Here is a 16,936-nt window from a genome sequence, read left to right on the forward strand (position 1 = left end):
GGGGTTGTTTACCAGAATCCAGTCAAGGGTAGATTGTTTCTTAGAGGATTTGTCAGTTCTAGTAGGGGATGAGATAAGCTGGGCAAATCCATGGAGGTTTATGTGGGGTAATGGAGTCTGGGATGAGCAGGTTAGCCAGTCTATGGTGAAATCTCCCATCATGATTTTTTCATGAGAGAGGGTTTTGGAGACCCAGTGGAGTAGGTATTCCAGAGTAGGGATATTATTTCCAGGTGGTATACAGCCACTGATGATAATATGTTGGGGTTTATCTCTAATTTGGAAAAGATGAGCTCAGAATTTTCAGAGAAGGGGCTTTTGTTATATCTAGTTGTGTAAGTTTGAATTGATCTTTATATAAGATTGCTATGCCTCCATCTCTTTTGGAAGTCCTGTCTTTACGAAGAATATTATACCCTGGGGCTGCTATTTCATTACAGCTGTTCTCTGGTTGTTTTAACCATGTTTCTTGACTGGGAATGTCCGACTGGACGCAGGTCCATTTTCAGCAGAGGCCCGGGGAGAAAAGCTCCACAAATTAAAATATTACAGACATAGTTACAGATAAAGAACATATTACATTCAGTAGATAACTAGCATCTGTTCTATCCACGAAGTCATAGCAGATATTAACAATTGTTACAATAAAAAGTTACTGCCATATAATAAGTAGATAGACATGGAAGTATCAGAGCTTGCTGTAATCAAAGGTAGTTTGTGGGGTGGAAGAGAGGTAGAGGGTAGATGGAGCAGGAGAAGTTAGAGGGCAAAGTTGCAAGGGCATAGCCAGCATGTTTTTAGGTGCGCTTTAAATAATGCTTTGAAGTGGGTGCATGATGGTCGAAAGGATATTGTGGGGGGAAGGTGTTCCATAATTTGGATATAGCACTGGAGAATAGTGCTTCTCCAGCAGTGTTATTGGCTCTAGTAACCTGTAATTGATTTTTGTTGCTGGATCATAGTGGTCTGGTGGTGAGATAGAGTTGGAGTAGATACTGGAGGGATGGGACCTTTAGATGATGGTTAACCAGTTTGTGGGCGAGTATGAGTTGATACCATTGAAAGAGGTGAGGGAGTTCTAGCCAGCCTAGTTCAGTAAGTGAGAGAAAGTGGTGACTGAGGTAGGATGCCCCGGTGGCGAATTTGGCGATTTTGTTGTAGCAGGTCTCGAGTTTATTTAGATTGCATTGCCTTAGGTTGGTATATATTGGCGAGGCATATAAAGTAGGGTGGAGATAAGGTGCGAATTTGCAACTGAAATCCTAGCTTCTTTGGTAAGGAGTTGCTTATTTCTGTATAAGGCTCCTAGTTTTGGACTTTGTTTATGGTCATGGATATGTGAATGTCAAATTTGAGATTGTTGTCTACTTCAACTCCTAGCAATTTGGTGTGATCTGTTGGGTGGATAGTGGTGTTGTCTTTTGCTGTGATGTTAAAGTGAGAGGAGTTTTGAGTATGTTTGGTGGATTCGAAGATGAGGAGTTTAGTTTTGTTTGGGTTGAATATTAACTGGGCATCGGATAGCCAAGTTTCAACAGAGGCAAAGGCATGCTGTGTGACCTTTTGCAGTTCGGGTAGGGACTGGGCGGAGCAGATGATGGAGTCCATCTGCATATTGTATGAGTGTGCCATGTTTGGTGGCAGAGGTTAGATTATTGGTGAAAACAGTGAAGAGTAGGTGTCCAAGAATGGATCCTTGGAGAACACCAGTAGAGACAGGTAGTTGGGGAGATATGTAATTTTGCCATACAACAGATTGGTGGTGGTCAGACAGGTAACTTTAAAACCAGTTGGTGACTGACTGTGAGTAGGATAGGTTATTGAGGACAAAGATAAGTTGTTTGTGTGGGACCATGTCAAATGCTTTAGATAGGTCTAGGAAAGTAGCAGAGGAGAGATGGCCATTGTTTTTATGCTGAAGGGATAGTGTTAGTAAAAGAGAGTAAGGCAGTGGTGGTGCTATGGTTTGGTCGGAAACCATGTTGAGTATTAGAAAGGAGGTTGTTAGTAAGGAGGTAGTTTGAGATTTGAGAGTGAATGCATCTCTCTAGTACTTTGGAGAGTGGAGATAGAATCGCTATGGGGCAGTAGTTGGTTAGATCTGTGGAGGGGGCCACCTTTGTGAAGAGGAATGATGTGTGATATTTTCCGTAGTGTAGGGACGTAGCATTCTGACAGAGATCTGTTAAGATGGATACTAGGTAGGCTAGGGAGTCAGCTGCAATTTGTAGGAATTCACTTGGGAGGTTGTCTACTGCTAATTTTGTGGGTTTAAGTTTAGTTAAGAGTTTTCTTATGTTGGAGGTAGGAATGGGAGAAAATGAGAAGAGTGAAGGTGTGGGGTGTAGGGGAGGGGGGATATCAAGGGAATAGTAGGATAGTAGTGTGTGCAGGTCATGGACTTTATTTAGAGTACTCCTTACATTTAAGTTCAGGAGAAGTAGGGAGGAGGGGTTGTTTTGTTTTAGTCGTATTGGATCATGGTTGATTGGGGGAGTTGGACCAGGATTAAGGTGTACGTCACCTGAGCGATTTAGTATTCTAAGTAAGTATAAGATAAGTTTGGCAAATTTACTTTCTAGTCTTTCTTTCGGGTTTAGCTTCATAAGTGTATTATGCACTTGGGCGAATCCACTATGTGCGAAAGGAGGTTCCCAAACTGGCAATACCTAGAACAAAAATTGTCCGAATATGCAGTGAGCGAATGCACATTGGCATTCGCTCAGTGCAGATTCGATATTTTGTGTGTGGAGTGCATTATAGCAGAGATCAGGAAATTAACCCTTACCCCTCTGTAGTGCAATCTCGGAGTTAGTATATTAAAGTGGGGGAGGTGCAGGGGGGCTTGCCCCCCTGCATTACAGTGTCTTCGACATTGTAGTTCGAAAAATCAGCGAATCTGCTCTTCGATTTGCTGATTTTTGAACTACGGAGACTTTTGCAATTTAAAATTCGCGCTTTTGGTTCACATAAGTGCGATCGATATTGTCATTTTTGACCATATGAAGGTAAACCCTTTCTTTAGATAGGGTAGGGAGGTGGCGTTTGAGGTGTGATATTTGTTAGCATGATAGTCTGAGGGTAATGTTGAAAATGGTGGGAGTTATGGAATAGTGAATCTTATGTGGGAGGGATACTGCTGAGGTCTGCCAAGGAGGGGAGTTAGATGGTGGTAGTCTAGTTGAGCATGAAGTGAGGGTATACAGGATAAGTAGTAATGAGGAAGTTATGAAGTGTAACGTTATTAGGTATTTGAGTAAATTGTTCAGACAGTTCCAGCTGCCAGGTAGCAAAACATTACCTTTACTTTGTGTATGATGCTATAGAAGCCTCCAGCAGGGCTTGCAGCTACAGGCTCTGTCATTAGAAGACAGACTGCTGAGGGAGCAGTCTCTCCCAGAGCATGCCAAATCTTACCTCTTGGATGCCCCTTTGGACAAGGGCTTCCTCTTTGACCTTAAAACAGAGGCTGTGCTCAAAAAATGGAAGACAAGGCCAAGTCTATGCAGGCTATTAAGGACTTTCTGCAAGTGCAACCTCCATGTTTCAGTCGAAACCACCCTTCTAAGTATTGGTCCTTTTCCTCCCAATCGAAAGCTAGGCAAAGAAAGACGTGTAGGGAAGGGAGCCACAGACTGCTCTAAAAACCCAGACAATGGCATTCAGAAACTTCTAGGCCAGGGAATTCTAGACCACAGACCCCTGGCAGGGAGCAGCCATGACTCGTCCATGGTAGTGCCCCTTCCTTTCCCAACTTCTCCCAGACTAGGAGGAAGGCTATCATTATTCCAAAAGGACTGGTCCTTCATTACTTCAGACCAGTGTTTACTAAACATTACAAGGGGCTACAAACTCAAATTCATGCAGCCTTTGAAACCCTCAACCTTCCCAGACATTCCCCCATACCAAAAAACAGGCTTTGTCTCAAATAAAGATGCTATGTGCTCAGGGCTCTGTGCAACTGATTCCAGAACACCAAAAAGGAATAGGTTTCTACAGACTGTTCCTGGTTCCCAGGAAAGAAGATCCTGGGTGGCCTGTACTGGACTTCCCTAATTCCTACGGGTTCCAAAATTCAAAATGATGATCCTTCAAAACATTTTGCTCATGATCTCTCCAAAGACCTTCATGGTTACCCTAAATCTAAAGGACGCACACCTACATATTCCCATAGAGGAATTGCACAGAAGCTTCTAATGCTTCAGAGCTGGTCAGGTACTAGGCACCATCAATTTTATGCTCTGCCCTTTGGCTTGTCTGCTGTTCTCAGGGTTTTCACAAAGTGCTTAACCCGCTGATTGCCTTCTGTAGAACAAAGGGGGTTCAGATTTACCCCTCTCTGGATGATTGCCTTATCCAGGCTGCAAGTCTGACAAAACTCCATTCAGAGTTGATGTTCACCCAGAACTTCTGAACTTTCCTGAATTCACCATAAATCCTCAGAAATCTCATACAGACCCCTCAACCAGGATTGTGCTTCTGGGGGCCCTGCTTGCTCCACACAAGGTGGACTCGCTCCTACTCTCTCTGTCACTGGATGTTTGGAAAACAGCACGCTTCCCGGAGTTACAGGTCATGGCACAATGACCATCAGGTGTGCGCAAATGACTAGCAGACCACCTCAGCAGAAGCCAGTCAGACCTTCACAAGTGGCATCTGCATTGGGAAACATTTTTCACCATAGCCACAAATTGAGGAGTGCCTCAAATAGACATTTTTGCCACCAAGGAAAATTTTCAATTGGAAAAGTTTTACTCCAGGGTCAAAATGATGTTGGCCTAGAATATAAATGCTTTCTCTTCTTCTCTTGGACAGGCCTCTTCATCTATGCCTTCCCTCAAATTCCTCTGCTCTCTCCAGGGTGCCCCTCAAGATGAGGAAAGAAGGACCTAGGGTGACACAGCCTCAGACTTGCGCCAGGCAGCACTGGTACCCTCTGCTACTCAGCTTAACCAGCATGAAACCATGGCAGCTGCCACAGAGATTGAACCTTAATGTACACTCCAACTAGCAGACCCTCACATTATCAGCATGGAGGATACCTTAGCATCTTGGAGAGATGCTATCCTAGGCAAACAGGTTCAGAATATTCTAAAAGGGGCCAGAAGGCCTAGCACTAGGAAATCCTACTCGGCTAAATGGAAAAGATTATTCCTTTGATTTGGGCAACATGCACAGAATCCTCATCTAGCCAAGATTCTGGTCATTCTGGCCTATCTGGCCAGCCTCTTTGACAAAGGTCCGTCTTACTCCATAAAATTTTATGCCTTGGCTATTTCAGCCTGCATTCCTGTTCAACCTCCTAGCTTCTCTCACCCCTTATGAAACAGTTTCTTAGAGGGATGATCCAAGTCAGGCCACCTAGAGGGCTTCCAGCCCCACCTTGGGACCTTAGTTTTGTTCTGGAGAAACTTACTCTTCCACCATTTGAACCATTAAAATTCTTGACATGGAAGGCTGTCTGCTTGTCAGCCATCACTTCTACTAGAACGGTTTCTGAACATCAAGCACTCATGTCAGTGGACCCTTTCCTCATCTTCCACCCAGACAGTCTCACGCAGGACTAATCTCTCCTTTATGCCCAGTGTGGTGACAGATACTTCATTGAATCAAGCCATACATGCCTACTTTCTTCCCAAAATCACGAAACAAAATCAAAATAATTCTTCATTCCTTGGATGTGCATAGACAGCTCTATTACTTTCTTGACAGAACAAAGACTTTGAGGAAATCCGACTGGCTGTTATTGGCCTTTGCCACAGGTACTGAAGGGAAACCAATTTCCAAGGAAACCATCTCTAAATGGATCTCTCACTATATCTCCTTTTGTTATAGCCATCATGGTAAGAAGCCACCTGATGCTGTGAGGACACACACTATTAGGGCAACTGCCTTCCTAAAAGGGGTGCCCACTAAAGTAATCCTGGAAACTACTACCTGATTTTCACTGTATACCTTTACCAAGCATTACCGTCTGTCAGCCTTCTCCAAGTTCAGAGTAGGATTTGCCACTGCCGTCCTGCAGGGTTTCCTCACCTCTAAATGAACAAAGAAGGCACAAGCACAATATGATGCAGATAAAAAGTTTGTATCTATATCGTATTGTGCTTGAACCTTCTTTATTTATTTGTGGAGCTTTGTGGACATGTGAAGGCACTTAATCCCCTGTGGATCTTGTTCAGTTTTTGTTTTTTTATCCTCACCTCCCCTTAATCTGCCATGCTCCCTTCTTCTCAGCTTTGGGAATCATCCCACAGTTCAGGACTACAACAGTGAAACATGAAGAAAATAGAACAGTTGTGTGTACTTACTGTAAATGTAGATGTTTGAGTGTATTCACTGTTGCAGTATTCTTTCTCTCCCTTTCCCTCCAACCTACAGGGTAGGCTTGAACAAGTTTTTTCTCAGCCAGGGGGAATTCTCTTCCATCTTTTTGCTTTCTTAGGTTCAGTGTTGTTCCAGACCCTTGACATCAGGGGCCGATCTAGGGGGGCTACTACCTTCAAGGGGCAAGAAAAAAATTGATCTCATGACTCTGTCTGGCTCCCTTTCTACCTGAGCATACCAGCATCGGTCAGGGTGTCTGCCGGCTGTTAGAGGAGAGAGATTTTTCTCTGTTAGTCAGGCTGGCCAATGGCTTCCTTGGCGGGAAATACCATAATATCCAGGACTGCAACAGTGAATACACTCATTTAACTTATGCTAAGTATACACAACTGTATTCTGGGTCTGCCTACCACTCTGGCACGAGTACTTAAACTTTGTCTGTTGCTTACAGGAAGCTAAGTTAGGGATCAAAGCTCTGAAAAATGGCATGGATATGCATAGTCTTTTGTATTGCACCAGAGTGAAGGCTGCTAAGTTCTTGAAGACTGACTGGATGGGACACTTAGTGATGAACTCCCGGATATAAAGACTAGTGATCTATTTAAACATCTACTATTATAGTTAGTTACTTACACCATTTTAACTATGTTGAAGTGCATTCATTTCCCCTCTTGTGCCTTCCATGACACCACAGGGTTGGGATGAGTGCCTTCTCATTCTCTACTGTCCCCTCGTCTCCCTATCAGTCCCTCCTCTCTCCTTGGTCTTGCCATACACCTTGTGAGAGTGAGTTGGGCGGCCTTTGCGGTGGACCTGACCAGTAGGATGGATTTGTCTATCTGGTCCATTCATGCTTTGGATCTTGGACAAAAGTTTTGGCTCAGCTAGGTCAAGAAAAGATCAGAGGATGATGCTGACCAACACCTCTCTTATACAACCAATGTCCTTATAGTTTTAATTTGTGGAATCTGACCAAAGCTACTGAAGAAAGGTTGAGCTGTGGATGTCTGTCTGACCATGGGATATCTGCAGAGTATCCCCCTTGATCAGAACTGCAGTAGTGAATCTGCTTTAACGTCTACATTTCTGATAAGCTTATAACACAACTGTACTTTCAGCCCAGGTAATTTCCAGTTTTAGGTTCATAGGTAGGTACTAGGCTATCTGCCTGAAGGCATTTATAAGCCTAGCCGGAATGTGTTTGCTTTCGCTGCCCCCTTAGATTAGTTCCCTGTATTTCTGTTCAGCAGAGCCATTGAAGTGATTCCTGGGGTAAACTTTGTTTCCCATCCACTCATCAAGGTTTTTCTTCAAGAGGGTTAGCGAGGAGCTCTGCCTAATGTAGTTTGGAATCTTGTTCCAGAGCAAGGGAAATCTCTGGGACATGAATCTATCCCTCCAGCACGTCCTGTTTATTGTTGTGGTGAGGTTTAGATCCCTGGAGCGTGTGGCTTGAGGGGATATGGTTTTCTTTAGGTGGAGCATGTCCATCAATTCTGGGTTGGACATGGCCTTGTACGTCAGGCAGAGAGCACCTCTGAGTAGGTGGTATGCAACCGAATACAGCTGGAGTTTCTTCAGTCGATCTGCATAGGGCATCTGCTGCCAGTGATCCTCGTGGTGAGATACTTCTGTGGTCTTTTCAGTTGTTGCAGGTGTCATGTGAGGTACATCCCAAATGGGGCATTGTACTCTGATTGGTCTGATGAGTGATGCGTAGAGGGGCCCAATGACATCTTTCGATCTGGATGCAAATCCTTTTGTGATTCGGTGGGCCACATGGAAGGACTTTCTAACCACTTTGGTAATGTGATTATCAAAGGCAAGGTTATTATCTACTTGGCTCCCCAGATCTCTTATTACGTCTTCCGTATTTAGGGGGCTACCACCTGTGTGGTAGTTTGTGGGTACTTTGTTTTTTCCAAAGGCGATGACTATGCACTTTTTGGCATTTAGCTTGAGGCCATGGTTTTGACACCAGGTATCTGTCTCAGTGAGACCTTTTTGGAGGATATTTGTGTCAGCCGGAGAGTCAATTATAGCCCCTAGTTTGCAGTCGTCTGCGAACTTGGTCAGCCATAGTCCTCCCGTGCTTGCCTGTACCTCTGAGAAGTATATGCCAAACAGGAGGGGTCCTAGGACTAAGCCCTGGGGAATGCCACTTGTAACCGGTTTAGAGTCGGACCTAGCTCCCGCAACTCTTAGCATGTGGGTTCTGTCCGTGAGCCAGTTGGCAACCCATCTCGTGACGTAGGGGTTTATGTTCAGGCTGGTGAGCTTGTCTGTAATACCTGAGTGGGGAATGGTGTCTAAGGTCTTTGCAAGGTCTAGGTAGGCTGTGTGGACCACCTTTCCCTCATCTATAGCCTTGGTAACTGTCTCAAAGAAGTCCACCAGATTTAGGAGGCATGATCTGCCCTTAAAGCCGAACTGGGTAGGGTCCAGTGTTTGGAGGTTTCCTATGTCTTTGTTAGTGAGATCCATGATGATGCGCTTCATAGCTTTGCAGACCAAGCTAGTCAGGCTTATAGGGCAATAGTTCCCAGGGTCCGTTGTGGCTCCACCTTTGTGGAGCGGAATAACCGTTGCTGTGTGCCACTCTGTGGGCACGTAGCCAGTGGAGAGACTGAGTTTAAACTGTGTGTTTAGGTGAGGGGTTAGTTCATCTTTGAGCTCGTGTAGGACACAGCCTGGGACACCGTCCGGTCCCATTAATGCTGTTTTTGTCTTTGCAGAGGACTATTTTAACCTGAGTGTCTGTGATTTCAGGGGCACTACATTCTTCTGGTATAGTTATGGGCCCTTTTGGGGTGAGAGGGGGGTGAAGTTTGCACTGAACCTGTCTTCCAGGATGTTGGCTATATCGGTCGGTTCAGTGTATTTTGTGCCATTCTGCACTAACTCTGAGCAGATCTGAGAATTGCCACTTGGGTTCCTGACATAGCTAAAGAATGCCTTGTGGTTATCTTTGGAGTCCATGGCAATTTTTTTTTCGAAGCTAGCCTTGGATGATTTTATGAGGGAATGTAGTTTCTTGCTGATACTGATCAGGGATGTCTTCCCTTCTTGGGATTTTACTCTTTTCTGTACTAGTTTTCCTCCTATTTTATAGCTTGTTTATGGCAGGGGTCCACCAGACTGGTTTCCTTTTCTTGGACTAGTGAATCTTGGTTTGTTTGGAATAGCACGATCTATGCATTCTTGTAGGTGCCCATAGAGTGCATTAGTAAAGGATTTTTCAGCTTGGACAGCGTTATCCTTTAGCATGGAGGCTTTGAAACTTCCCACCTCGGTCTTAAGTAATGTGAAGTTTGCTTTTGAAAAGTTTTTCATGGTGGTTTCTTCGACTGGGGGTGGTGGTGGAATGTGGATATCCAGAGTGATTAGTTTATGGTCCGATCTAACCAGCAAGGGGTTGACCTCCGGTGTAGAACACCGGTCGCCCATGTTGCTGATGACCAGGTCTAATATGTTGTCACCTCTGGTGGGGGTGTTGACCAGTTGATCCAGGGCGTTTGAGTTTATAAATTCTAGGAAATGTTGGGCAAGGGAGGTTGTACTTGAGTAGTTCTCCCAGTTAATATTTGGGTAATTGAAATCACCCAATATCAGGGTGTTTGGTAGAACCTTTGTTTCCCAGTGTTTCCAGGAATGTGGAGTGGGGGTCCTGGGACATGGTGGGGGATTTGTAGCAAGCTATAATTTGAATAGCAGTTTTGCCTGTTAGTTGCACATGGATGATCTTTAAAGCATCGTGCTGTGCCACTAACCTGGAGGTGTGGGTATCCTTGATGAATATGGATACTCCCCTGCCTTTTGTATTTCGATCAAGGTTTAGTGACTGAAATGTATGGCATGTGTTGTAGCCTGGTGGTGCTGGGGTGCTTTCTGGAGCCTTAAACCAGGTTTCTGTTACTGCACATATATCTATTTTCTCCATACTGAGGAGTGCCTCGAGTGCGTGCATTTTGAGGTTTAGACTTCTGGCATTGAGTAGCATTACCCTCAGTTTTTTGTTACGTGTGCTATTTACGGCGGTGGGTTTGTCTTTTGAGCCTTGCCTAAAAAAGACACTATGGGGGTGGCAAGAGCCTTGGCTAGTATTCAAAAGCCTAAGGGTGACAGGTGCAAGCAGTCTCTAGCGAAACAGCGTGGCTTGTGGAGCATGTCATCCCAGGCTGACAGACACTGGATCCCCTTTGAATGATACCAGACGCTTAGCCAGTTGTTGAAACTGATGATTTTTTTCTCTACACCGTGATGATATTCTTGGTGAGGGCAGGATGCTACTCAGGGTCGGGGTCATACTGGCCTGGGTTACATGATCAGAGAGCTCCTCCATGTCTCTCCATGTAGTCCAGGGAGCTATGCCTCAGGTCATTCACACCAGCATGGACAATGACAGAGTCATATTTGTACTTGTTCTGGAGTGACCTGAGTGCTTGTGTTATGTGGCAGATCCTAGCACCCGACAGGCAGCTAACAGTAACCTTCTCCTTGTTCAGCCTAGTGAGTGGGACGTCAGTATGCCTGACTATAGAGTGACCTATTACTAGTGTGTTGGGTATGTTATTTTGCCTTAGGGTTGTGATTGTGTGGCACACTGGTTTTGTGAAGTATGTGTTTCATGGATTGTGTTGGGGGGGTGGAGGTTGCTTGGATGTCTGCTTTGGAGGTCTCTGTTGCTTTTGCAGATTTTTATTTAGAGCCTCTGCGTACGTTTTCATGTATTTGTGTGTTTTTTTGCCGGTGATGGTTTCATAGGTCTATGTGAGACTGGTGGTGTGATGCAAGTAATTCCCTTCTCCTCTTGACTGCCTGGTCCAGTCTTGGGTTGAGAGAGCTTAGCCTCCAGTTTGGCTGTATAATTGCATCTCTCGCATGTATTAGTGTTTGGTGGAAGGAGGAGAGGGTTGTCTGTGTACATGAGGAAATTGTAACATTGCTTCAAAATGCCCAGATTCACCAGTTGGACTGGAGAGTACACCTGAAACTGCCCTTTGGACATGCCTGGATAGGTACAGTGAGCTGTTTTACTGATTGGCTGGTAAGGTCAAATAGAGAGCCTTGTCCTTCTCTACAGTATAGGAGGGTCTAGTGCTAAGGTTTATTAGTGCTTGCTATGAGTTCTGAGCAAGTGCCGGGATGAGAAGTGAATGGGTTGAGTGCTTAAGTTGAAAGTTTGTCTAGTTCCAAGGGAAAAATTGGAGTGTAGACTTTGTGTAGCTGGGAATAAGTTATACCCTAGCTAACCGGAGCTGCCCAGTGCGCAAAACCTTGCAAATGTGAATTTTATAGCAGGGAAATGAGAGAGAGAGAAATTAGCTCAAAATGGCTTATAATTTTCCTATAGAAAAACAGGGAAGGGCAGTGTTAAAACAATTTCTAAATGGCTAGCACAGTGTGTCGTGTTCTGCATTTCCTCCGAGGATAATCAACTTGAAAAATCTGTTAAGCTCATAATAGGGGCAGAACCATAACAGTGGCCTTCCTTAGAGTCATTTCTACAGCAGCAGTGATTTAAACAAAGAATATAATTTACTTACATAAGAAATTTGTATAGTAAGTAGATCAGTGTTGCAGTACTGTTTCCTTTCCACCATCCCCTTTGACAATGGGGCATCCTAAGCTGGGGTGGGCTACTTTGTCCTTTTCCTTTCCCCCTTACAGAGCCTTGGGTCTGCTCAGGTCAGAATACAATTTGGAGAACCACTTTTCTACCCATCTCCCCTTTCTAGTCTTTCCAGGACCTTGATCCGTATCTTTCACTGTCCGTGGGTATGTCTCCCTAAGACAAGAAAACTCCGCTAATATGACATGCTGGTTTCATAATGGAGATGTCCTGACAACCCAATGAGGAAAACATCCACCTCGCTTGGGGGAAGGAAGGATGCTTAGCACTGGAAGTCAGCCTGGGGGTCCATGCCTTTTGCAACTGAAGTCATAATAGTATTACTGAAACAGTGATCTACCAGGTCAATCTACTATTATGGTAAGCTCTTACATCACTGCACTTTAGTAAATACAGAACCATGAACTTTGGGAAACAGGACAGATGTTCATCAAGGGAAACAGGACAGATGTTCATCAAGGGAAACAGGACAGATGTTCATCAAGGATACAATTTCCGAATGGCTGGTTAAGCACATTTTCTGCTATGGACAGCATAGAGCGACTTTGCAAGCACTTATTACATCCCATTGTTCTAGAGAAGCTGCCACCTCAGCAGTTTGTAAGGAGTATATCTGCTCAGGATACTTCTGAGATAGCTTCTTGATCCTACATTCACTCCTTTTCCAATCATTGCATGTTTGATGTGCAGTCCAAGAGCAATAGGGCAAGATATGGCACAGCTATCCTACAAGAGCACACTATTCAGGGAACAGGGAGGGCACAGAGGACCTACCCCCTTTGTTAGCAGTGTTTTCTCCTACAATTGCATATGTTGTTTTGGTAGTATAGTCAGGTGTCATAAATGTAACACACAGTACAATTGTATGAATGCACTCACCATTACAGTGGATATTAAGTCATCTCTGTTACAGTACTAGCTCAGACCTGCCTTCGCCTTATGATTTTTCCCAAGGGGGTTTTTAATCGTACACCATTCTGCTACTTTTTCCTTTCCATGTCTAGAGTGTGCACGTGAGAGATGATTTCTTTCATCTGCAATCCATAACCTATGCTGTTCGTAATGCTATAGTGGATACTCTGTGCTAAAAGTTATCGCCACTATATCTTATCTTTTTTTTTTTTTTTTCTTTTGAGCACTTTTCCCCTATGTCTTTACTGGCAAAATCTGCCCTCCACCCCACCCCAATGGCATAGGCTGACTTCCTTCTCTTATGCATTATGCAGTTGTCCAAGGCATTCATAGATCTTTGGGAGTCTGGATGTCTGTCTGTGGCTAATCCCAATCTATTATGAGTACAATTTCAGTGTTTCTACACTAGCACCTACTGTTATGGTGAGTGCACTTGCGCAACTATGCTTCTTGCATTACTCTCTGTTAGGTGTGTACTGGGAAATGAGACATAGGTACAGAAACCACATAACATATACACTGAAAAGTAATGGGCCATGGGACACTACTTTGGTCTAGAGTGATGAAGCCTGATGATGGCCCACACAGCCTGGGTTTGACTAGCAGCTGCAGCATCTTAAGTGCTGCCAAGGGAATGATGGATGTACTTGTCCTTGGGAAGGGTGCAAACTTGGACACCTCTCATTATTCATTTCCATTGGAGGCTGGAGACTTGTAAGGTGGGTGTTGTCTAAAGTGGGAGTAGGCAGGGGATGTTGGATAAGTTACAATAGAGGCATGATGATGCACCAGCATGTCTCCAGTGAATGTCTGCCCACTGACGTAGCCATATACGGGTAAGTTAGGGTATAATACAACAATATCCCTTGGCAGCAAATATGATGCTGCATTTGGAAATCTCATTCTCCTTACCAGCCTCAAACATGGGTCAGAGTAAGTCCAGGAGGGTGCAGTAGTACACCTCAGCTGCAATGTGGCAAAATGGGCCAAAATCTGAGCCCTTAATGGCCCCCCTACAGTGCTAGTGTTGGGTGGGAATGGCACTGCCAAGTGTATTTAAATACCTTTTTAACATTAGACAGTTTTTAATCCAATTAAATACATGTGTATCAACACCAACATCATCATGTAAATCATTGTTTAAAGCCTCTGTAGCGTTACTGTAAAATGTTACCAAATTGTTTTACATAACTATCCATGATAAAAATCATGCTGATTTATTACCAAATTACACATGAATATCTGGTCAGTATTGACTAAAGAATCTGATCAAAGCATTTACCCAAGCTGCATGTTAAATTTACCAGCTTGTAACTGTACAAGCACTCGGACAGGCAACATTCATATACATAGGTCAGTCTGGGGACAAGAATAGGCTTCACTTTGCTTAAAAAATCATTAAGATTATCTAGTCCAGCTTCTGTATTCTGCTAAATTTTATCTGATCCTTTCTGAACTTACTCTACTAATATTGTTAGACATAGTCACTTCCTTTGTAGTGACTAATGTTGCATTTAAGCTAGAGTTTATTATTATTACTGAACATATTGCTCCTAAATGCAAGCAACTTAGATTCTGTCTTTTATATTTGTGAAAACTGTTTTGAAAGAGTACATTTCATTCAATGTTCTTTTGCTTGTTCCTTGTGATTTTATAACATTGTACAGGACTTCATCCACTTTGCAGGTTTAAATTACTTTTTTCTTACAAGACAATTATTAATTTTTTTCTTTTTTCTTAATAAAGGATCACAAAGCATCATCCTTTCAAGTCCTGTAGCTGCATCTGAAGAAAAGACCAGCCCTGGCCAGGAGAATGAGCAACGTACAGAAGCTAAGAGGCAGAACACAAAAAAGCGAAAAAGAGATCAGGAAGTGGACATAATAGAAAAGAAGAAAGCACTTAATACTAGTGATGACTCTGTTATAGTTATTGATCCTGAAGAATCAGAACATGACAAAAGACGCACAAGACGTAGTATGAAAGATCTAAAATCTGAGGTGCTTGTAAAAGGCAGGCTTAATCGTTCATCTAGAAGGAAGAATGAAGCTGCAAGCAGTTCTTGTCCAGAAGAGACAGATAAGGATCGAAATGTACCACTGAATGCCACCAGTGTCAAAGCTGTAGATGACAGGCTGTGTGGAAGTGAAGCACTTGAAATTACTGATAGTAATCATATATTTATTTATTTTTTAGTACCAGTGTCGTGCACTTATCCTGTAGGAAATGATGAAACAGCAGTAGGACTTAAATAATGGTGATAGCTTTAGCCTTTTTAGTAATTCACTGCCTGCTTCCTCTAATGCTTTTTTTATCGTCTGGAGATGACAAGGCAGCTTCCTACTCTGGTAGTACTGTTATTAGAGAACTGGTGTTTGTATGGAGCTCCTAAACCATTTTGTTTGAAAGCAGTCTATTAGCAGCTTTAAAATTATGTGGAATTATGAGCTTTAATTCTGATTTTGTCTTTCTGACAAAAAATGAGACTCTGGCTTTATCCTTCATTTTAGAATACAGAGTTTGCCCAGTGTGTCCATTTCCTTTTTACAGATATCAGGTTGCCTATTCTTCCTTTTCCTTGTAATCTTGAACTCTCTGAAGAAAAACCTGATACATACAGTGGGTATAAAAACTGTACACACCCCTGTTAAAATGCCAGGTTTTTGTGATATAAAAAATGAGACCGCAGTAAATAATTTCAAAACTTTTCCCACCTTTAATGTGATCTATAAACCTGTACAGTTCAATTGAAAAAGCTGTTAAGAGGAAAAAATAAAAAATGTACAATAAGCTGGTTGCATAAATGTGCACACCCTTAAACTAATACTTTGTTGAAGCACCTTTTGATTTAATTACAGCATTCAGTCTTCTTGGGTCGGAGTCTATCAGCATGGCCCATCTTGACTTGGCAATATTTGCCCACTCTTCCTTGCAGAAGCCCTCCAAATCTGTCACATTGTGAGGGTATCTCTTGTGCACAGCCCTCTTCAGGTCACCCCACAATTTTTCTGTTGGATTTAGGTCTGGGCTCTGGCTCGGCCATTCCAAAACTTTAATTTTCTTCTAGTGAAGCCATTCTTTTGTTGATTTGGATGTATGCTTGGGGTCATTGTCATGTTGAAAGGTGAAATTCCTCTTCATCTTCAGCTTTCTAGCAGACACCTGAAGGTTTTGGGCCAAAAGTGACTGGTATTTGGAACTGTTCATAATTCCCTCCATCTTGACTAAACCCCAGTCCCAGCTGAAGAAAAGCAACCCCAAAGCATGATACTGCCACCACCATGCTTCACCGTGGGGATGGTGTTCTGTTGGTGATGCAGTGTTGTTTTTGCGCCAGACATACCTTTTGGAATTGTCACCAAAAAGTTCAACCTTGGTCTCATCAGACCATAACTCATTTTCCCACATGCTTTTGGGAGACCTGATGCATTGTTTTGAAAATTTTAGCCAGGCCTGGATGTTTTTCTGTGTAAGAAAAGGCTTCCATCTTGCAACCATACCCCATAGTCCAGACATATGGAGAATATGGGAGATTGTTTTCACATGTAGTACACAACCAGTACTTGCCAGAAATTCCTGCAGCTCCTTCTCTTGGCAGCCTCCCTGACCAGTTTTTGTCTTGTCTTTTCATCAATTTTGGAAGGACGTCCAGTTCTTTGCAACGTCACTGTGGTCCCATATTTTCTCCACTTTTTGATGACCGTCTTCACTGTGTTCCATGGTATATCCAATGCTGTGGAAATCTTTTTGTACCCGTCTCCTGACTGATACCTCTCAACAATGAGATCCTTTTGATGCTTTGTAAGCTCTCTGCGAACCATGGCTTTTGCTGTAGCAGGCAACTGAGTAAATGTCAGGAAAATCCTACTAGGACAGCTGAACTTTGTTTGAGTTTAATCAGAGCCTCTTTAATTGATGGCAGGTGTGTACCCAAGAAGCCTTAATGTAATTAAATCAAAAGGTGCTTCAACAAAGTACTAGTTTAAGGGTGTGCACACTTATGCAACCAGCTTATTGTACGTTTTTTATTTATATTTTTTTCCCGTAACAGATTTGTGTTTCAAT

At 43.3% G+C, this 16,936-nt stretch overlaps 1 protein-coding gene across 1 annotated transcript in view; it reads left to right on the forward strand.

The window, feature by feature from the left end:
- The window catches only part of ATAD5 (ATPase family AAA domain containing 5), a gene marked incomplete in the record, with an annotated part of 853,119 nt that overhangs the window by 421,337 nt on the left and 414,846 nt on the right, over positions 1-16,936 (forward strand). Inside the window, 1 exon segment of the mRNA XM_044068042.1 lies at positions 14,618-15,040. Coding sequence (XP_043923977.1) covers positions 14,618-15,040 — 423 coding nt within the window.

Source organism: Protopterus annectens, chromosome 4.part0 (genome assembly GCF_019279795.1).
Source record: "Protopterus annectens isolate FY-2018-M chromosome 4.part0, PAN1.0, whole genome shotgun sequence".
NCBI lineage: Eukaryota > Metazoa > Chordata > Ceratodontiformes > Protopteridae > Protopterus > Protopterus annectens.